We start from the raw sequence: 19402 nt of genomic DNA on the forward strand, positions 1-19402 counted from the left end.
ACTACAACTACCACAGGCCTTAGTACAGATCCTATAGTGAGGACTTATGCAAGCTAGAGTGTGTGCTAATACCCTGTGAATTTCTAAACTTTGCCTCTGATGTCTGATACAGTTTGTCTGATATTCCAATTAAGATTCTGTGTCATTATTAAGATAAAATTCAAGAAGAGAAACACATTTTAAATCAACCACACAAGTTCTTTCACCCAACACCATGTTCCCTAAACCAAATGCAGTTGTGACAAGCAGACAATACTTTGCATGGTACTCTGGTGTGATCACTGTCATTCATATTCCATTCACTCAGCTCAATGTAACATCAATAGGTTAAGCTACTACATGATACTCAAATTGTCCCTATACCCATCATGAGGTTGCAACATACTAGCCTAGAAATCAACGTTTACAACGTAGGTGCATACATTTGAGTAGTCAAGGTCACAGACACATTCAATACCGCCTTGCACACACTTGCCTGCATCTAGCTGATCTAGGATGTAAAATGAACTAAATGCTCAATGAACTAAATATGAATGTACAGTGCCTTCAGAAAGTATTCACAACCCTCGACCTTTTCCGCATTTTTTTTCGCAAAGAAGGGCACCTATAAGTAGATGTGTCAAATAAAATCAAAAGCAGACATTGAATATCCCTTTGACCATGGTGAAGTTATTAATTACACTTTGGATGGTGTGTCAATACACTCAGTCACTACAAAGATACAGGTGTCCTTACTTACTGAGTTTCTGGTGAGGAAGGAAACCTCTAAGGGATTTCACCATGAGGCCAATGGTGATTTTAAACCTGAGAATAGATCAACAACATTATAGTTACTCCACAATACTAACCTACATGACAGAGTGAAAAGAAGGAAACCTATTCCCAAATATGCATCTTGTTTGCAATACGGCACTAAAGTAAAACTGCAAAAAAAGTAACTTTATGGTCTGAATACAAAGTGTTATGTTTGGGGCAATTGCAACAACACATAACTGAGTAGCACTCTTCATATGTTCAAGCACAGTGGTGGATGCATCATGTTATGGGTATAATTGTCATCGGCAAGGACTAGGGTGTTTTTTAGGATAAAAAGAAACCGAACAGAGCTAAGCAGAGGCAACAGAGGAAAACCTGGTTCAGTCTGGTGTCCAACAGACACTGGGAGACAAATTCACCTTTCAGCAGGACAATAACCTAAAACACAATGCTAAATATACACTGGAGTTGCTTCCCAAGATGGCATTGAATGTTCCTGAGTGGCCTAGTTACAGTTTGACTTACATCAGCTTGAAAATCTATGGCAAGACTTGAAAATGGTTGTCTAGCAATGATCAACAACCAACTTGACAGAGCTTGAAGAATTTAAAAAATAATAGTGTGCGAATATTATACAGTCCAGGCGTGCATAGCTCTTATAGACTTCCCCAGAAAGACTCACAGCTGTAATCGCTGCCAAAGGTGTAATTCTAAAATATATTGACTCGGAAGTGTGAATACTTACTGTATGTACAATAAATTAGATTCCTGTATTTAATTTTCAATACATTTGCAAAAATGTATAAAAATGTTACTTTTTCATTATTAGGTATTGTGTGTAAATGGGTGAGAATACAAAATCTATTTAATCCATTTTGAATTCAGGCAGAAACAGAAAACAATGTGGAATAAGTCAACGGGTATGAATACTTTCTGAAGTCACTGTATATGTAAAAATTAACAGTTGCAAAGCATTCTGTTTATTATTCTAATGAGCTCCGCCCCAGAACAAGGCCAATAATAATACCCAGAGTGCTTTGCATTTCATTTTGGTGTCTGCATTTTCACATTTACCTTTTGATCATTTAGCAGACATTGTTGCTGTTCGGCCGGCTACTTGCAAATGTATTTTTGTATGTCAAAATACAAAATACATGTATTGTAATTAAATACATAAAAAATATACTTTTTTAGTTTATTATGATCTTTGTAGTATTTTGTATTAGCATTTTCAGATTTTTGCCCTTCCCTGGTCATGATGAGGTCATATTGAAACCTGGGGAGTCACATGACCCATCGTGGCCTAGGTTGAGCTAGGGTTATCTAGGTGACCGATATAAACGGGATGATATGTGGGAGACCGGTTCAGAGGAGAGCTGTAATGCAATGGCCAGCGGGGGTTTAACCCACTTACAGTGGTTTGCTTTGTTGTGTTGTGACCATACTGCTGAGTGTGTGAGGTATTGCCACAGGAGACTCACTTACTGTTAGAGCACAGGTCTAATGTCTCTAATGTAATACAGCCAAGGGCAGCTGTAGCTCTCCTGGCCTAATGCATGCTTGTGTTTTTGTGTGTATCTGGCAGGGCACAGAATACCATAGCCTATGCTCCTTTGTATGTGTACATCGACCTCACCTCTCTTACCCTCACCAAGATGCTATCATGTCTGTTTAGTGTCTACTGTAACGATCTACTTCACAAGAGGAGTCAGGGGGCACACGCTCCAGCATCCAGTCAGAGGCTGTTAATCTGCATCGCTATAGCACCGCTGGCCTCATGCGTCGATGCAACACAACACCTGCTTCTCCTGCTAAAATTGCCTGGGCTGGATCTGCAGTCCTGAAGCCATCAGTGGCGGTCGGTGCCGTTTTAAGATGACGGAAGGACAATGAGGGACAATTCTTTTTTTAATGAGCATGGCCTTATTTCTATTACAGCATATTGGATCACTGTCATTCATATTCCATTCACTCAGCTCAATGTAACATCAATAGGTTAAGCTACTACATGATACTCAAATTTTCCCTATACCCATCATGAGGTTGCAACATCCTAGCCTAGAAATCAACGTTTACAACGTAGGTGCATATATTTGGGTAGTCAAGGTCACAGACAGTGACACATTCAATACCGCCTTGCATACACTTGCCTGCATCCAGCTGATCTAGGATGTAATAATTATTCCAACAGTTGCAAACGAGAGATCCATTTGTTTCCGTTCCATTTGTTTCCGTTTTAAGAAATGTTTTTCAAGAGAATCGTTGGAATGAATACACCCCTGGTCACAAGCAAACATAGTTCACTTTCATAGCAGCCACATACAAACCGCATGATTACTTTGCTCATTGATGACACCATTGACGACACCATTCTGTATATATCTGGCCCTTCTTTGGAAACTATGTTAACAAACCTTCAAACAAGCTTCAATGCCATACAACACTCCTTCCATGGCCTCCAACTGCTTTTAAATGCTAGTAAAACTAAATGCATGCTCTTCAACCAAATGCTGCCTGCACTCGACCGCCCGCCTAGCATCACTACTCTGGACAGTTCTGACTTAGAATATGTGGACAACTACAAATACCTAGGTGTCTGGTTAGACTGTAAACTCTCCTTCCAGACTCACATTAAGCATCTCCAATCCAAAATGTAATCTAGAATATGCTTCCTATTTTGCAAAACAAAGCATCCTTCACTCATGCTGCCAAACATACCCTCGTAAAACTGACTATACTACCGATCCTTGACTTCGGCGATGTCATTTACAAAATAGTCACCAACACTCCACTCAGCAAATTGGATGAAGTCTATCACAATGCCATCCGGTTTGTCACCAAATCCCCATATACTACCCACCACTGCGACCTGTATTCTTTCGTTGGCTACATATTCGTATTCTTTTCGTTGGCTACATATTCGGCGCCAAACCCACAGGCTCCAGGTTATCTATAAGTCTTTGCTAGGTAAAGCCCCACCTTATCTCAGTTCACTGGTTGCCATAGCAGCACCCACCCTTAGCACACGCTCCAGCAGGTATATTTCACTGGTCATCCCTAAAGCCAACACCCCCTTTGGCCGCCTTTCCTTCCAGTTCTCTGCTGCCAATGACTGGAACGAATTGCAAAAATCACTGAAGCTGGAAACGTATATCTCCCTCACTAACTTTAAGCATCAGCTGTCAGAGCAGCTTACCGATCACTGTAGCTGTACACAGCCCATCTGTATATAGCCCACACAACTACCTCATCCCCATATTGTTATTTATTTTTTTGCTCTTTTGCAACCCAATATCTCTACTTGCGCATTATCATCTGCACATCTATCACTCCAATATTAATGCTAAATTGTAATTATTACGCCTCTGTGGCCTATTTATTGCCTTACCTCACTAATCTTACTACATTTGCACAAACTGTACATATATTTTTCTATTGTGTTATTGACTGTACGTTTATTCATCCCATGTGTAACTCTGTTGTTGTTTTTGTTGCACTGCTTTGCTTTATCTTGGCCAGGTCGCAGTTGTAAATGAGAACTGGCCTTCCTGGTTAAATAAAGGTGAAATAATTGTTTTAATTAAAAAATTGTATAATTCCTTCTCGCATCTACATGCTCTCCTCCTCTCACATTTTCCCTTCGCTTGTGGACTTCAGTGCACAACACATCAGCTGTCTGTGTCCAGGCAAAAAATATATACTTTCCAACCCAAACCTTCATATCGTAACTGCTAACCTCTACACACAGCCTACAGCGTTGTCATCATATTAGCTAACGTCATAGTCAACATAGCTACTAAAACTAACGCATTAGTAAACCCGCTACAATCATGGAGTACAGTGTACAGTCAGCAAGCTGCAGCTTATGCTTTCAGTACTAGATTCATTCTCTGATCCTTTGATTGGGTGGGCAACATGTCAGTTCATGCTGGAAAAGCTCTGATAGGTTGGAGGATGTCCTCTGAAAGTTGTCATTATTGCTGTGTAAGTCTATGGAAGGGAGTGAGAACCATGAGCCTCCTCGGTTTTGTATTGAACTCAATGTACCCAGAGGAAGATGGAAACAGTCCTCCAGCTACACAATGTTGCTACCCTACAGAGTGCTGTTGAGGCTAAAGTAGACCTTCATTGCAAAACTGTGTTTTAATCAATTATTTGGTGACATGTGAAAATATTTAGTATAGTTTATCTATAAATGATAACTTTTTAAATATTTCACTATTTCTGTTTCCTGAAATTCACTGAGGAGGATGGGCCTCCCCTTCCTCTGAGGAGCCTCCACCAACAGCCAGAGTTAGCAGAGCTAGCACTAGCAGCAGCGACAGTAGTACAGTTAGCAGAGCTAGCACTAGCAGCTGCTACTACAGTTAGCAGAGCTAGCGCTAGCAGCAGCTTGTACAGTTATTAACTATGCAGTATGTTGCGTTTTTATGTAGTATTTCCAGGAAATCTTAAGTCTTATTACATACAGCAGGAAGGAACTTTTGAATATAAGAGCAACGTCAACTTACCAACATTACGACCAGGAATACTACCTTCCCGAAGCGGACCCTCTGTGTGGACCACCACCAGGGAAAATGGACCGGTTCCCAGTACGCGAGTCAAACAACGGCGTCGCAGAAGGAGCAGACGGAGCGGTCTTCTGGTCAGGCTCCGTAGACGGGCACATCGCTCACCGCTCCCGAGTATACTACTCGCCAATGTCCAGTCTCTTGACAACAAGGTAGACAAAATTCGAGCAAGGGTTGCCTACCAGAGAGACAGCAGAGATTGTAACATTCTCTGTTTCACGGAAACATGGCTCACTCGGGATACGTTATCAGAGTCGGTACAGCCACCCGGTTTCTTCACGCATCGCGCCTACAGAATCAAACATCTCTCTGGTAAGAAGAAGGGCGGGGGTGTATGTCTTATGATTAACGAGTCGTGGTGTGATTATAACAACATACAGGAACTCAAGTCCTTTTGTTCACCTGACCTAGAATTCCTTACAATCAAATGCCGACTGCGTTATCTAAGAGAATTATCTTAGATTATAATCACAGCCGAGTATATCCCCCCAAACAGACACCCAGATGGCCCTGAAAGAACTTCATTGAACTCTATGTAAACTGGAAACCACATATCCTGAGGCTGCATTTATTGTAGCTGGGGATTTTAACAAGGCTAATCTGAAAACAAGGCTGCCTAAATGTTATCAGCATATCGAATGCGCGACCCGGACTGGCAAAATTCTGGATCATTGCTACTCTAAATTCTGCTACGCATACAAAGCCCTCACTTGGCCTCCTTTCGGCAAATCTGACCACGACTCAATTTTGTTGCTCCCAGCCTATAGACAGAAACTTAAACAGGAAACGACTGTGCTCAGGTCTGCTCAACGCAGGCCCGACAAATCTGATTCCACGCTTCAAGATTGCTTTGATCACGTGGACTATGATATATTTCAGATAGCCTCAGACAACAACATTGGTGTATACGCTGATTCTGTAAGCAAGTTTATTAGCAAGTGCATCGGTGATGTACCCATGATGACTATTAAAACTTTCCAGAACCAGAAACCATGGATAGATGGCAGCATTTGCGCAAAACTGAAAGCGCGAACCACTGCTTTTAATCATGGCAAGGCAACCGGCAACATGACCGAATCCAAATAGCTAAGTGTCAGTATAGAGACAAAGTAGAGTCACAGACATAAGACTTATGTGGCAGGGTCTGCAGTCAATCACAGATTGCAAAAAGAAAACCAGCCCCGTCGTGGACACCGACGTCTTGCTCCCAGACAAACTAAAAAACGTCTTTGCTCGTTTTGAGGACAATACAATGCCAGTGACACAGCCCGCTACCAAAACCTGCAGGCTCTCCTTCACCGCAGCCAACGTGAGTAAAACACGTAAACGTGTTAAGCCTCGCAAGGCTGCCGGCCCACCCCTAGCTGCGTCCTCAGAGCATGCGCAGACCAGCTGGCTGGTGTGTTTACCGACATATTCAATCAATCCCTATCCGTCTGCTGTTCCCACATGCTTCAAGAAGGCCACCATAGTTCCTGTTCCCAAGAAAGCTTGTCACCAAAAACACTCACAAACTTTTACAGATGCACAACCGAGAGCATCCTGTTGGGCTGTATCACCACCTGGTACTGCAATTGCTCCACCCACAACTGTAAGGCTCTCCAGAGCGTAGTGAGGTCTGCAAAATGCATCACCGGGCAAACTACCTGCCCTCCAGGCTCCCTACACCACCCGATGTCACAGGAAGGCCAAAAAGATCATCACGAACAACAGCCACCCGAGCCACTGCCTGTTCACCCCGCTATCATCCAGAAAGCGAGGTCAGTACAGGTGCATCAAAGCTGGGACTGAGAGACTGAAAAACAGCTTCTATCTCAAGGCCATCAGACTGTTAAAACCTGTTTGGGATAGGGGGCAGCATTTTCATGTTTGGATGAAAAGTGTGCCCAGAGTAAACCGCCTGCTACTCAGTTCCAGTTGGTAATATATGCATATTATTTGGATAGAAACCCCTCTGTAGTTTATAAAACTGTTTGAATCATGTCTGTGAGTATAACAGAACTCATATGGCAGGCAAAAACCTGAGAAAAATCCAACCAGGATGTGGGAAATCTGAGGTTTGTAGTTTTTTTTCATTGCCTATTGAATACACAGTGTCTATGGGGTCAAATTGCACGTCCTAAGGCTTCCACTAGATGTCAACAGTCTTTAGAACCTTGTTTGATGCTTCTACTGTAAAGGAGGGGGGAATGAGGGCTGAATGAGTCAGTGGTCTGGCAGAGTGCCATGAACTCGTGGCGCACGTTCACGTAAGAGTTAGCTTGGGTTCCATTGCATTTCTGAAGACAAAGGAATTCTCCGGTTGGAACATTATTGAAGATTTATGATAAAAACATTCTAAAGATTGATTCTATACTTTGTTTGACATGTTTCTACGGACTGTAACGGAACTTTTTGGCTTTTCATCTGCTCGTGCGTCATGAATTTGGGTTACTGGGCTGAACGTGCTAACAGCAAGGAGGTATTTGGACATAAATATGAACTTTATCGAACAAAATAAAACATTTATTGTGGACCTGGGATTCCTGGGATTGCATTCTGATGAAGATCATCAAAGGGAAGTGAATATTTATAATGCTATTTCTGACTTCTATTGACTCCAACATGGCGGATATCTGTATTGCTTGATTTGTTGTCTGAGCGCCGTACTCAGATTATTGCACGGTTTGCTTTTCCCGTAAAGTTTTTTTTAAATCTGACACAGCGGTTGTATTAAGGAGAAGTATATCTTTAACTCTGTGAATAACAGTTGTATCTTTTATCAATGCTTATTATGAGTATTTCTGTAAATTGACGTGGCTCTCTGCAAAATCACCGGATATTTTGGAAGCAAAACATTACTGAACGTAACACGCCAATGTAAACTGAGATTTTTGGGTATAAATATGCACTTTATCGAATAAAACATACATATATTGTGTAACATGATGTCCTATGAGTGTCATCAGATGAAGATCATCAAAAGTTAGTGATTAATTTTATCTATATTTCTGCTTTTTGTGACTCCTCTCTGGCTGGAAAAATGGCTGTGTGTATTTTTGTGACTTGGCTCTGACCTAACATAATCATTTGCTTTTTGAAATCGGACATGATGGGTAGATTAACAAGAAGTTTATCTTTCATTTGGTGTCTTGCACTTGTTAATGTATTAAAGTTACATATTTAAAAAAAAAAATAGTTTTGAATTTCGCACGCTGCCTTTTTAGTGGAATATTGTCGAGCCTAGCCATAAGAAGTTTTAAACAGCCATCACATTGAGTGGCTGCTGCCAACATACTGACTCAAATCTCTAGCCACTTTTTAAATTAAAAATTGGATGTAATAAATGTATCACGAGTCACTTTAAACAATGCCACTTTATATAATGTTTACATACCCTACATTACTCATCTCATATGTATATACTGTACTCTATACCATCTACTGCATCTTGCCTTTGCCGTTCGGCCATCGCTCATCCATATATTTATATGTACATATTCTTATTCATTCCTTTACACTTGTGTGTATAAGGTAGTTGTTGTGAAATTGTTAGATTACTTGTTAGATATTACTGCACGGTCGGAACTAGAAGTACAAGCATTTCGCTACACTCGCATTAACATCTGCTAACCATGTGTACGTGACCAATAAAATTTGATTTGATGATTTGATTACGCTAGCAGCAGCTAGTACAGTTAGCAGAGCTAGCGCTAGCCATATTATCCAGATAAGCTAACACTGTTCACGCTGCAGGAGAGCACAACAAAACACTGGATCAAAATAAAATGCTGCTTTTGGTCCAATTACCTCATTAAGAGGAATTGCCCACTGATGCTTCCTCCTGTTCCCGCTTCCCCTCCTCCCCACCTCCTTCTCTGCCCTCCCTGCCTCCCCCACTTCCCTCCCTGCCTCCATCTCTGCTTCCCTGCCGGGCCCTCCCTCCCTCCCTGCCTCCCCTCCTCCCTCCCTGCCTCCCCCTACTCCCCTCTCTCCCTGCCTCAGTTTACCCAGGTGGCTGGGCTGTTGGGTAATCATGCAAGGCCAGGATGGGAAGCCCTCAGGGCTATATGGCACTCATCCACCCCAGCACTTCACTAACAGACCAGTGGCCTAGATAGTGGATTTACATTTACACCACAAGCAACAGGGCCCCAGCCTCATACACTTTAGGCTACTTTTATTGTCACTTGAATTGTGTAGCTTTGGCCAGTAGGCTACTGACCCCTGTCTGTGTATGTCTACTCCTCTACAGCTTGCTACAATGTAATTTTTAACCATTACATTAGATACAAATGTAACAACACAAAACAGTCGACACAGTGTTCTAAACACTGTAATTACATAATCTGAATTGCATTATATGTTATTTGACAAAACATCTCTGTTTACAGATACACAAAAGGAGAGCTGGACATTGCCTACATCACATCACGAATCATAGGTGAGTACTGTATAGAAACATCATTCTCAAACTGTAGTTTAATTTTCTCATTATGGGGAACAGTAAGCCTGTCTTCAGGCTTCAAAGGTTTCTTCTCAACCTAGCCAGCATTAGACATCTGGATTTCTCAGTCTCCAGCCTCCTATAAATTTGCCTCACTTTTTCCCCTGCACAACATCTACTTTAAATCTGCAGGTGACAGAGGGTGAGATGTCTGGGAGAGTGTGTGTACCCCTAATAAAATAAAACACCCCTAATAAAAACACAAATGATGTTCCAACCTTGTGATGGGCCCCTCATAGCAGGCAACACACACACACACACACACACACACACACACACACACACACACACACACACACACACACACACACACACACACACACACACACACACACACACACACACACACACACACACACACACACACACACACACACACACACACACACACACACACACACACACACACACACACACACACACACACACACACGCCTCCACATCCCACACCTGAGTGCTGTAAACAGAGGAGAGCTGTGCAAACCACAGTACTACTCTGTCTTCCTACTCCTGACACACACACACACACACACACGCCTCCACATCCCACACCTGAGTGCTGTAAACAGAGGAGAGCTGTGCTGTGGAAACCACAGTACTACTCACTCTTCCTTCTCCTGACACACACACACACACACACAGCATAGTACTGTACATCCTAGCATGCCTCATCATCACCTCTATGGTGACTGGGATTGCCCATATGTCTCCCTCTCTGTCTTTTTCCAATGTCTCCCTCTATGTCCCCTGCCAATGTCTCCCTCTATGTCCCCTGCCAATGCCTCTCTCTGTCCTCTGCCAATGTCTCCCTCTCTGTCCCCTGCCAATGTCTCCCTCTCTGTCCTCTGCCAGTGATGTCATATCCTGCAGAGGCATTGCAGATCGGCAACCAGAACCATGTGGAGGATATGCGCTCCTTTCTGGACTCACGGCACGCTGACCACTACACTGTCTTCAACCTGTCACAGCGCAACTACCGAGGCGCAAAGTTCTCCAACCGGGTGAGACAGAGAGCACGAGATGGAGGTCTACCAAGGCCTACCAAGATCAACACACAGAGATACTATACTTAGCCTCAGTTCAGACACTCTCTGTTATACGGTAATGCTAAAACACACTATGCCAACATTTATGCAATTATTTATAATACATTACAACACATCACCCATAGCCCAGGTGTCAGACTCATTCCATGGAGGGCCGAGTGTCTGCAGGTTTGTGGTTTTTACTTTCAATTAACTAGACAACCAGGTGAAGGGAGTTCCTTACTAATTACTGACCTTAATCCATAAATCATGTACAAGGGTGGAGCGAAAACCTCTAGGCCCTACGTGGAATGAGTTTGACACGTGCCATAGGCACCAGGTATTGTGTTTCATGGCAAACATAGCATACCCACTGAACACTGTGAAAGTGCATTGTCCTATGCATAGACCTAGATCCGAATCAAAGACTGAACTTGGAGAGTAAGACATGGCTCAGTTTCTCTCACTGTGAGACTCCAGTCACTACTATGTCAGCTTCCCACTTCAACTGATTTACTGTTCAATGACTAGACGTTATCCTTGGAATTAATCTGGCTAAATCGCTCCATTCAGTTTATGGGTCACCAAGACACCAGCAGTTACATTTTACATTGACATGTTAGTCATTTAGCAAACACTCTTATCCAGATAAGTTAGATACAGTTAGTGCATTCATCTTAATATAGCTAGTTGAGACCACCACATATCACAGTCGTAGTGAGTACATTCTTTCTCAATAAAGAAGTTATCAGCAAAGTCAGTTCTAGTTGGAAAAGATGTGCACTTTGTTATTGTTGGGGGGAAATTAGAAGACCGGTAATTCTTCATTAAATTAATTAAATGCCTTTATTTGTATGGCATGTTCAATAGAAACAAAGTTTTAAAAATCTGACACGTAAAACTTTGTTTCTATTGAACATTCATACATACAGTGCCTTGGTCCTCCTTTCTTTTTGATGACCAATTTACCCCTATCTACCAAAATGTACTATTGTGTACCTTAGTAGTGCTTCCCTTCCTCCTCTTTCTACTAGTTACATTTATATTTTTTAACTAGGCAAGTCAGTTAAGAACAAATTCTTATTTACAGTGACGGCCTACCCCGGTCAAACCTTGACAATGCTGGGCTAATTGTGCGTCGCCCTATGGAACACCCAATCACGGCCAGATGTGATACAGCCTGGATTCAAACCAGGGACTGTAGTGACGCCTCTTGCACAGAGATACAATGCCTTAGACCGCTGCGCCACTCAGGAGTTGCAGTAGTCCCGACGGAATATGACGAGTGCCTGGATTAGGACCTGCGCCGCTTCCTGTGTGAAGAAAGGTTGTACTCTACAGATGTTGTGGAGCATGAACCTGCAGGAGCGAGTCACTGCTTTGATGTTCGCAGAGAATGACAGGGTGTTGTCCAGGTTCAAGCTTTGGTTCTTTACACTCTTGGAGGGGGACACCATGGAGTTGTCAACCGGGATGGAGAGGTTTTGGAGAGGGCAGGCCTTTCCCGGGAGGAAGAGTAGCTCCGTCTTGTCGAGGTTGAGCTTGAGATGGTGGGCCGACATCCAAGCTGAGGTATCTGCCAGGCACGCAGAGATGTATGTTCCCACGTGGGTGTCAGAAGGGGGGAATGAGAAGTAGTTGAGTGTCATCTACCTAGCAATTATAGGAGAGACCATAAGAGGATATGATGGAGTTGAGAAAAGAGTTGTAAAGAATAAAGAGGAGAGGGCCTAGAACCGCGCCCTAGGGAACACCAGTAGTGAGAGCACGTGGTGCAGACTCCATCCAGGAGTGTGCAGAGCCTGAGCCACCCAGCCCTGAGAGGGTGGAAAGGAGGATCTGATGGTTCACCATGTGGAAGGCAGCAGATTGATCTAGGAAGATGAGCGCAGAGGAGAGAGTCAGCTTTGGCAGAGCAGAGAGCCTCCGTGACGGTCACGATCATTATAATGAATGTCGGACCAAGGCGCAGCGTACGAAGAGTTCCACATTTTTATTAAATGAAACTCACAAAACAATAAACAGAAAACTAAACGTGCAGTAAATGCAGTGCTCCCAGGCAACTACACAAAAACAAGATCCCACAAAACACAGTGGGGGAAATGGCTGCCTAAATATGATCCCCAATCAGAGACAACAATAAACAGCTGTCTCTGATTGGGAACCATATCAGGCCAAAATAGACATACAATAACCAAGATAACCCACCCTAGTTATACCCTGACCTAACCACCATAGAGAATAAAAGGCTCTCTATGGTCAGGGCGTGACAGTGACAGAGGAGAGCAGTCTCAGTTGAGTGACCCTTCTTGAAGCCTGACTTGTTAGGGTGAAGAAGATCATTCTGAGAGAGTTGGTCAGAGACAGTGTTTTGGAAAGGAAAGAAAGGATACTGGTCTGTAGTTTTTTACATCAGAGTTTTTTTTACAACAGAGGGGTCGAGTGTTGGTTTCCAGGGGTCTACCATTATCACCCCTTTTTCATTACACACACGCACCAGGGGAGAACCCCTCGCATTTAGGATTTCAAGTGGACCGCCGACCATGGTACCATTTCCAGAAAACAGGATCCACATTATAGTTTATTTAAAAAAATATATTTCACCTTTACTTAACCAGGTAAGCTAGTTGAAAACAAGTTCTTATTTACAACTGCGACCTGGCCAAGATAAAGAAAAGCAGTGCGACACAAACAACAACACAGAGTTACACATGGAATAAACAAGCGTACAGTCAATAACAAAATAAAAAAAAAGAGTTTATATACAGTGTGTGCAAATGGCGTGAGGAGGTAGGCAATAAATTGGCCATAGTAGCGAAATAATTACAATTTAGCAGATTAACACTGGAGTGATAAATGAGCAGATGATGATGTGCAAGTAGAGATACTGGTGTGCAAAAGAGCAGAAAAGTAAATAAAAACAATATGGGGATGAGGTAGGTAGATTGGGTGGGCTATTTACAGATGGACTACGTACAGCTGCAGCGATCGGTTAGCTGCTCAGATAGTTGATGTTTAAAGTTAGTGAGGGAAATAAAAGTCTCCAGCTTCAGCGATTTTTGAAAATCGTTCCAGTCATTGACAGCAGAGAACTGGAAGGAAAGGCGGCCAAAGAGGTGTTGACTTTGGGGATGAACATTAAGGTATACCTGCTGGAACGTGTGCTACGGGTGGGTGTTGTTATCGTGACCAGTGAACTGAGATAAGGCAGAGGTTTACCTAGCATAGACTTATAGATGACCTGGAGCCCAGTGGGTTTGGCGACGAGTATGTAGCGAGGGCCAGCCGACTAGAGCATACAGGTTGCAGTGGTGGGTGGTATAAGGTGATTTGGTACCAAAATGGATGGCACTGTGTTAGACTTCATCCAGTTTGCTGAGTAGAGTGTTGGAAGCTATTTTGTAGATGACATCGCCAAAGTCGAGGATCGGCAGTATAGTCAGTTTTACTAGGTTAAGTTTGGCGGCATGAGTGAAAGAGGCTTTGTTGCGAAATAGAAATCCGATTCTAGATTTGATTTTGGGTTGGAGATGGCGGCAGGGTAGCCTAGTGGTTAGAGTGTTGGACTAGTAACCAGAAGGTTGCCAGAAGGTTGCCAGAAGGTTGTAAGTTCAAATCCCCGAGCTGACAAGGTACAAATCTGTTGTTCTGCCCCTGAACAGGCAGTTAACCCACTGTTCCTAGGCTCTCATTGAAAATAAGAATTTGTTCTTAATAACTGACTTGCCTAGTTAAAAAAGGTAAAATATATTTAAAAAATATGAGTATGGAAGGAGAGTTTACAGTCTTGCCAGACACCAAGGTATTTATAGAATGGCCAGCCGTAGAGAAATGCTTATTGAAATTTTAGATTATCATGGATTTATTGGTGGTGACCGTGTTACCAAGCCTCAGAGCAGTGGGCAGCTGGGAGGAGGTGCTCTTGTTCTCCATGGACTTTACTGTGTTCCAAAACTTTTTGGAGTTAGAGCTTCAGGATGCAAATTTCTGTTTGAAAACGCTAGACTTTGCTTTCCCGACTGACTGTGTATATTGTTTCCTGACTTCCTTGAAAGAGTTGCCTATCACGGGGACTGTTTGATGCTATTGCAGTCTGCCACAGGATGTTTTTGTGCTGGTCAAGGGCAGTCAGGTCTGGAGTGAACCATCTGTTCTTAGTTCTACATTTTTTTGAAAGGGGCATGCTTATTTAAGATGGTGAGAAAATTACTTTTAAAGAATGACCAGGCATCCTCTACTGACGGGATGAGGTCAATATCCTTCCAGGATTCCCGGGCCAGGTCTATTAGAAAGGCCTGCTCGCAGAAGTGTTTTAGGGAGCGTTTGACAGTGATGAGGGGTGGTTGTTTGACCGCGGAACCATACCGGATGCAGTCAATGAGGCAGTGATCGCTGAGATCCTGATTGAAAACAGCAGAGGTGTATTTGGAGGGCAAGTTGGTCAGGATAATATCTATGAGAGTGCCCATGTTTACGGATTTAGGGTTGTACCTGGTGGGTTCCTTGATAATTTGTGTGAGACTGAGGGCATCTAGCTTAGCTTGTAGGACTGCCGGGGTGTTAAGCATATCCCAGTTTAGGTCACCTAACAGAACGAACTCTGAAGATAGATTAGGGGCAATCAATTCACATATGGTGTCCAGGGCACAGCAGGGAGCTGAGGGGGTCTATAACAGACGGCAACAGTGAGAAACTTATTTCAGGAGAGAATACTTTTCTAAATTAGATGCTCGAAGTGTTTGGGCATTGACCTGGAAAGTGTGACAGAACTTTGCAAGCTATCTCTGCAGTATATTGCAACTCATTGCCCTTTGGCAGTTCTATCTTGGTGGAAAATGTTGTTGTTGGGTATGGAAATCTTTGAATTTTTGGTGGCCTTCCTAAGCCAGGATTTAGACATGGCAAGGACATCAGGGTTGGCGGAGTGTGCTAAAGCAGTGAGTAAAACAAACTTAGGGAGGAGGCTTCTGATATTAACATGCATGAAACTAAGGCTTTTTTGATTACAGTCAACAAATGAGAGTGCCTGGGGACACGTAGTGCCTGGGTTAACCTCCACATCACCCGAGGAACAGAGGAGGAGTAGGATGAGGGTACGACTAAAGGCTATCAAAACTGGTCGTCTAGTGCGTTGGGGACAGAGAGGAGCAGATTTCTAGCCGTGGTAGAATAGATTCAGGGCATAATGTGCAGACAGGGGTAGTGAATTGGGAAATGGCGCTCTTTGTGGTCAATATTCGTGGATATGAAAAGAAAATTAGGACACAATCATGTAACAAATCATTTGTTGTATTTCACCAGATGTATGTCTTTGAACCGATAACTTTGAAATCTCACACAGACAAAGTTATAAGGATCATTGAGTTGTTAATGGCAGCCTGCAGTACCCTGGTTGGCCTACAACTTGAGATATTCCATGAGAGGTGGCAGCACTGAGCTAGCCTGCAACCTCACTTCCTAAAGTTGTACAAACTGCGCATGCAATGTTTCCAAAATCTCCTCCATGTAGAAAGATGTCGACACACTGAAATGACACTTCCTGATCATCAAATACGCCACTGAGCATTCTCATAGGAAACAATGGGTGGGATGTCATCGATGGATTCATACATATTTTTTTGTCTGTTAAAGTCATTATAATTACATGACTCATCATGGTAACTTGTGATTTGTGCACCTGCTGCTTTCACTGCAAGGACGTTACTTATAATCGTTCTCCTGTCTGTCTGTCTGTCTGTCTGTCTGTCTGTCTGTCTGTCTCTCTCTCTCTCTCTCTCTCTCTCTCTCTCTCTCTCTCTCTCTCCACCCCTCTTCTCCCCCCACCCTCTGACTCCCCCCACTCTCTTACCCCCCCTCTCTCTTTCCCACTCCCTCATCCCCCTCCCTCCCTCTCTCTCTCCCCCCCCTCTCTCTCTCTCTCTTCACCCCTCTTCTCTCTCACCTCTGCATCTCTCTTACCCCCCTCCCCTCCCATTTCCAGGTCTCAGAGTGTAACTGGCCATCCCGCCAGGCTCCCAGCCTGCACAACCTGTTTGCAGTGTGTAAGAACATGCACAACTGGCTCAAACAGAACCCCAAGAATGTGTGTGTCATCACCTGCTCGGTAAGATGAGAACACACCCACAGGAGTGTTAATTCACATTCACATTCTCCACTCTGTCCTTTTTCCTCTGTTCCTCCTCTCTTGTTTACACACCATTCCTTTCTCTTCTCCTTTCTTCCTCCGTCTCCTACCTCCTCATTCCCCCCTCTTATTGCTGCCTCGGTCCTGAGAACCATCATTCACACTCATCCTCACTTCTTTCTTGTTTACACAACATTTCTCTCACTCCATTCTCCTTCTATCTCCTCCTCCTCCTCCCCCTCACATTGTTGCCTCCCTACCATCCTGGGTTGTCCTGGGTTTGTTCTGGGTTTGTAGGACTGACTGGGGTCCAAGAGAAACACAGCTTGGAATACTGCTCCAATTGTTTCTGTTTCAGCTTTAGTTTCCACTGAGCTCTTTCACTGGCATTGCAGACCTAAGCAAAGACAGATGTTCTCTGTATTCAAGAGGGAAGTATAGACTACAGTAGAATAGTATATAATAAAAGTCCTGGTCCTGTCCATTTCCTGTAGCAAAATAATTATGGGTAGGGAAAAGTATACTGTACATATTTCAAAGTATACTGTACGTTTCAAAGTATACTGTACACGCTTTAAAGTATACTGTACATGTTTTTAGTTATGTACTACAGTACACTATGACTGGAATGTAATGCTTTCCATCTTTCTGTATGTGATTTCATTGTGGTTGGCAAGTTCATCTGTGTTAAGCAATTACTTTAGTTTATATGAGAGTTCCTCAAATGTCTTCCTCAACGTTTTGTGCTGAAGGAAGAATGTTGTTTTCTTTATGATCTTAACTTTACCTCAACCAGATGTATTTATAACTGTATAACTTTCTAAAGCAAAAGAGACACAAGTTATATTTAGATACTGTGGCAGCAGATAGTGACAGACAAATTTTGTGTGAAGAGTCCCTGTTTAGTGATATTGGAGCGACGTGGGACTGAAACCAAAAATATTGGCCATGTACAGAGAACATGAAGTGCCCTAGCTTCTAAGAATCATAAACACTATCCTAGCTTCTAAGAATCATAAACACTATCCTAGCTTCTAAGAATCATAAAGACTATCCTAGCTTCTAAGAATCATAAAGACTATCCTAGCTTCTAAGAATCATAAAGACTATCCTAGCTTATAGGAATCATAAAGACTATCCTAGCTTCTAAGAATCATAAAGACTATCCCAGCTTCTAAGAATCATAAAGACTATCCTAGCTTCTAAGAATCATAAACACTATCCTTGCTTCTAAGAATCATAAAGGCTATCCTAGCTTCTAAGAATCATAAAGACTATCCTAGCTTCTAAGAATCATAAACACTATCCTAGCTTCTAAGAATCATAAAGACTATCCTAGCTTCTAAGAATCATAAAGACTATCCTAGCTTCTAAGAATCATAAACACTATCCTAGCTTCTAAGAATCATAAAGACTATCCTAGCTTCTAAGAATCATAAAGACTATCCTAGCTTCTAAGAATCATAAAGACTATCCCAGCTTCTAAGAATCATAAAGACCATCCTGGCTTCTAAGAATCATAAAGACTATCCTAGCTTCTAAGAATCATAAAGACTATCCCAGCTTCTAAGAATCATAAAGACTATCCTAGCTTCTAAGAATCATAAAGACTATCCTAGCTTCTAAGAATCATAAACACTATCCTAGCTTCTAAAAATCATAAAGACTATCCCAGCTTCTAAGAATCATAAACACTATCCTAGCCTCTAAGAATCATAAAGACTATCCTAGCTTCTAAGAATCATAAACACTATCCTAGCTTCTAAGAATCATAAACACTACCCCTGCTTCTAAGAATCATAAAGACTATCCCAGCTTCTAAGAATCATAAAGACTATCCTAGCTTCTAAGAATCATAAAGACTATCCTAGCTTCTAAGAATCATAAAGGCTATCCTAGCTTCTAAGAATTATAAAGACTATCCTTGCTTCTAAGAATCTTAAAGACTATCCCAGCTTCTAAGAATCATAAAGACTATCCGAGCATCTAAGAATCATAAAGACTATCCGAGCATCTAAGAATCATAAAGACTATCCTAGCTTCTAAGAATCATAAACACTATCCTTGCTTCTAAGAATCATAAAGACTATCCTAGCTTCAAAGAATCATAAACACTATCCGAGCTTCTAAGATTCATAAACACTATCCTAGCTTCTAAGAATCATAAAGACTATCCTAGCTTCTAAGAATCATAAGACTATCCAAGCTTCTAAGAATCATAAAGACTATCCTAGCTTCTAAGAATCTTAAAGACTATCCCAGCTTCTAAGAATCATAAAGACTATCCTAGCTTCTAAGAATCATAAAGACTATCCTAGCTTCTAAGAATCTTAAAGACTATCCCAGCTTCTAAGAATCATAAACACTAAGCTTCATAAAGACTATCCTAGCTTCTAAGAATCATAAACACTATCCTAGCTTCTAAGAATCATAAAGACTA

At 42.3% G+C, this 19402-nt stretch overlaps 1 protein-coding gene across 1 annotated transcript in view; it reads left to right on the forward strand.

Annotated features, from left to right (window-relative positions):
- Positions 1–19402, forward strand: part of dnajc6 (DnaJ (Hsp40) homolog, subfamily C, member 6) — a 47773-nt gene that overhangs the window by 23907 nt on the left and 4464 nt on the right. Inside the window, exons 4-6 of the mRNA XM_064932989.1 lie at positions 9701–9750; positions 10666–10814; positions 16819–16941. Coding sequence (XP_064789061.1) covers positions 9701–9750; positions 10666–10814; positions 16819–16941 — 322 coding nt within the window. The remainder of the gene's footprint in view (positions 1–9700; positions 9751–10665; positions 10815–16818; positions 16942–19402) is intronic.

Source organism: Oncorhynchus masou, chromosome 24 (genome assembly GCF_036934945.1).
Source record: "Oncorhynchus masou masou isolate Uvic2021 chromosome 24, UVic_Omas_1.1, whole genome shotgun sequence".
Lineage (NCBI taxonomy): Eukaryota > Metazoa > Chordata > Actinopteri > Salmoniformes > Salmonidae > Oncorhynchus > Oncorhynchus masou.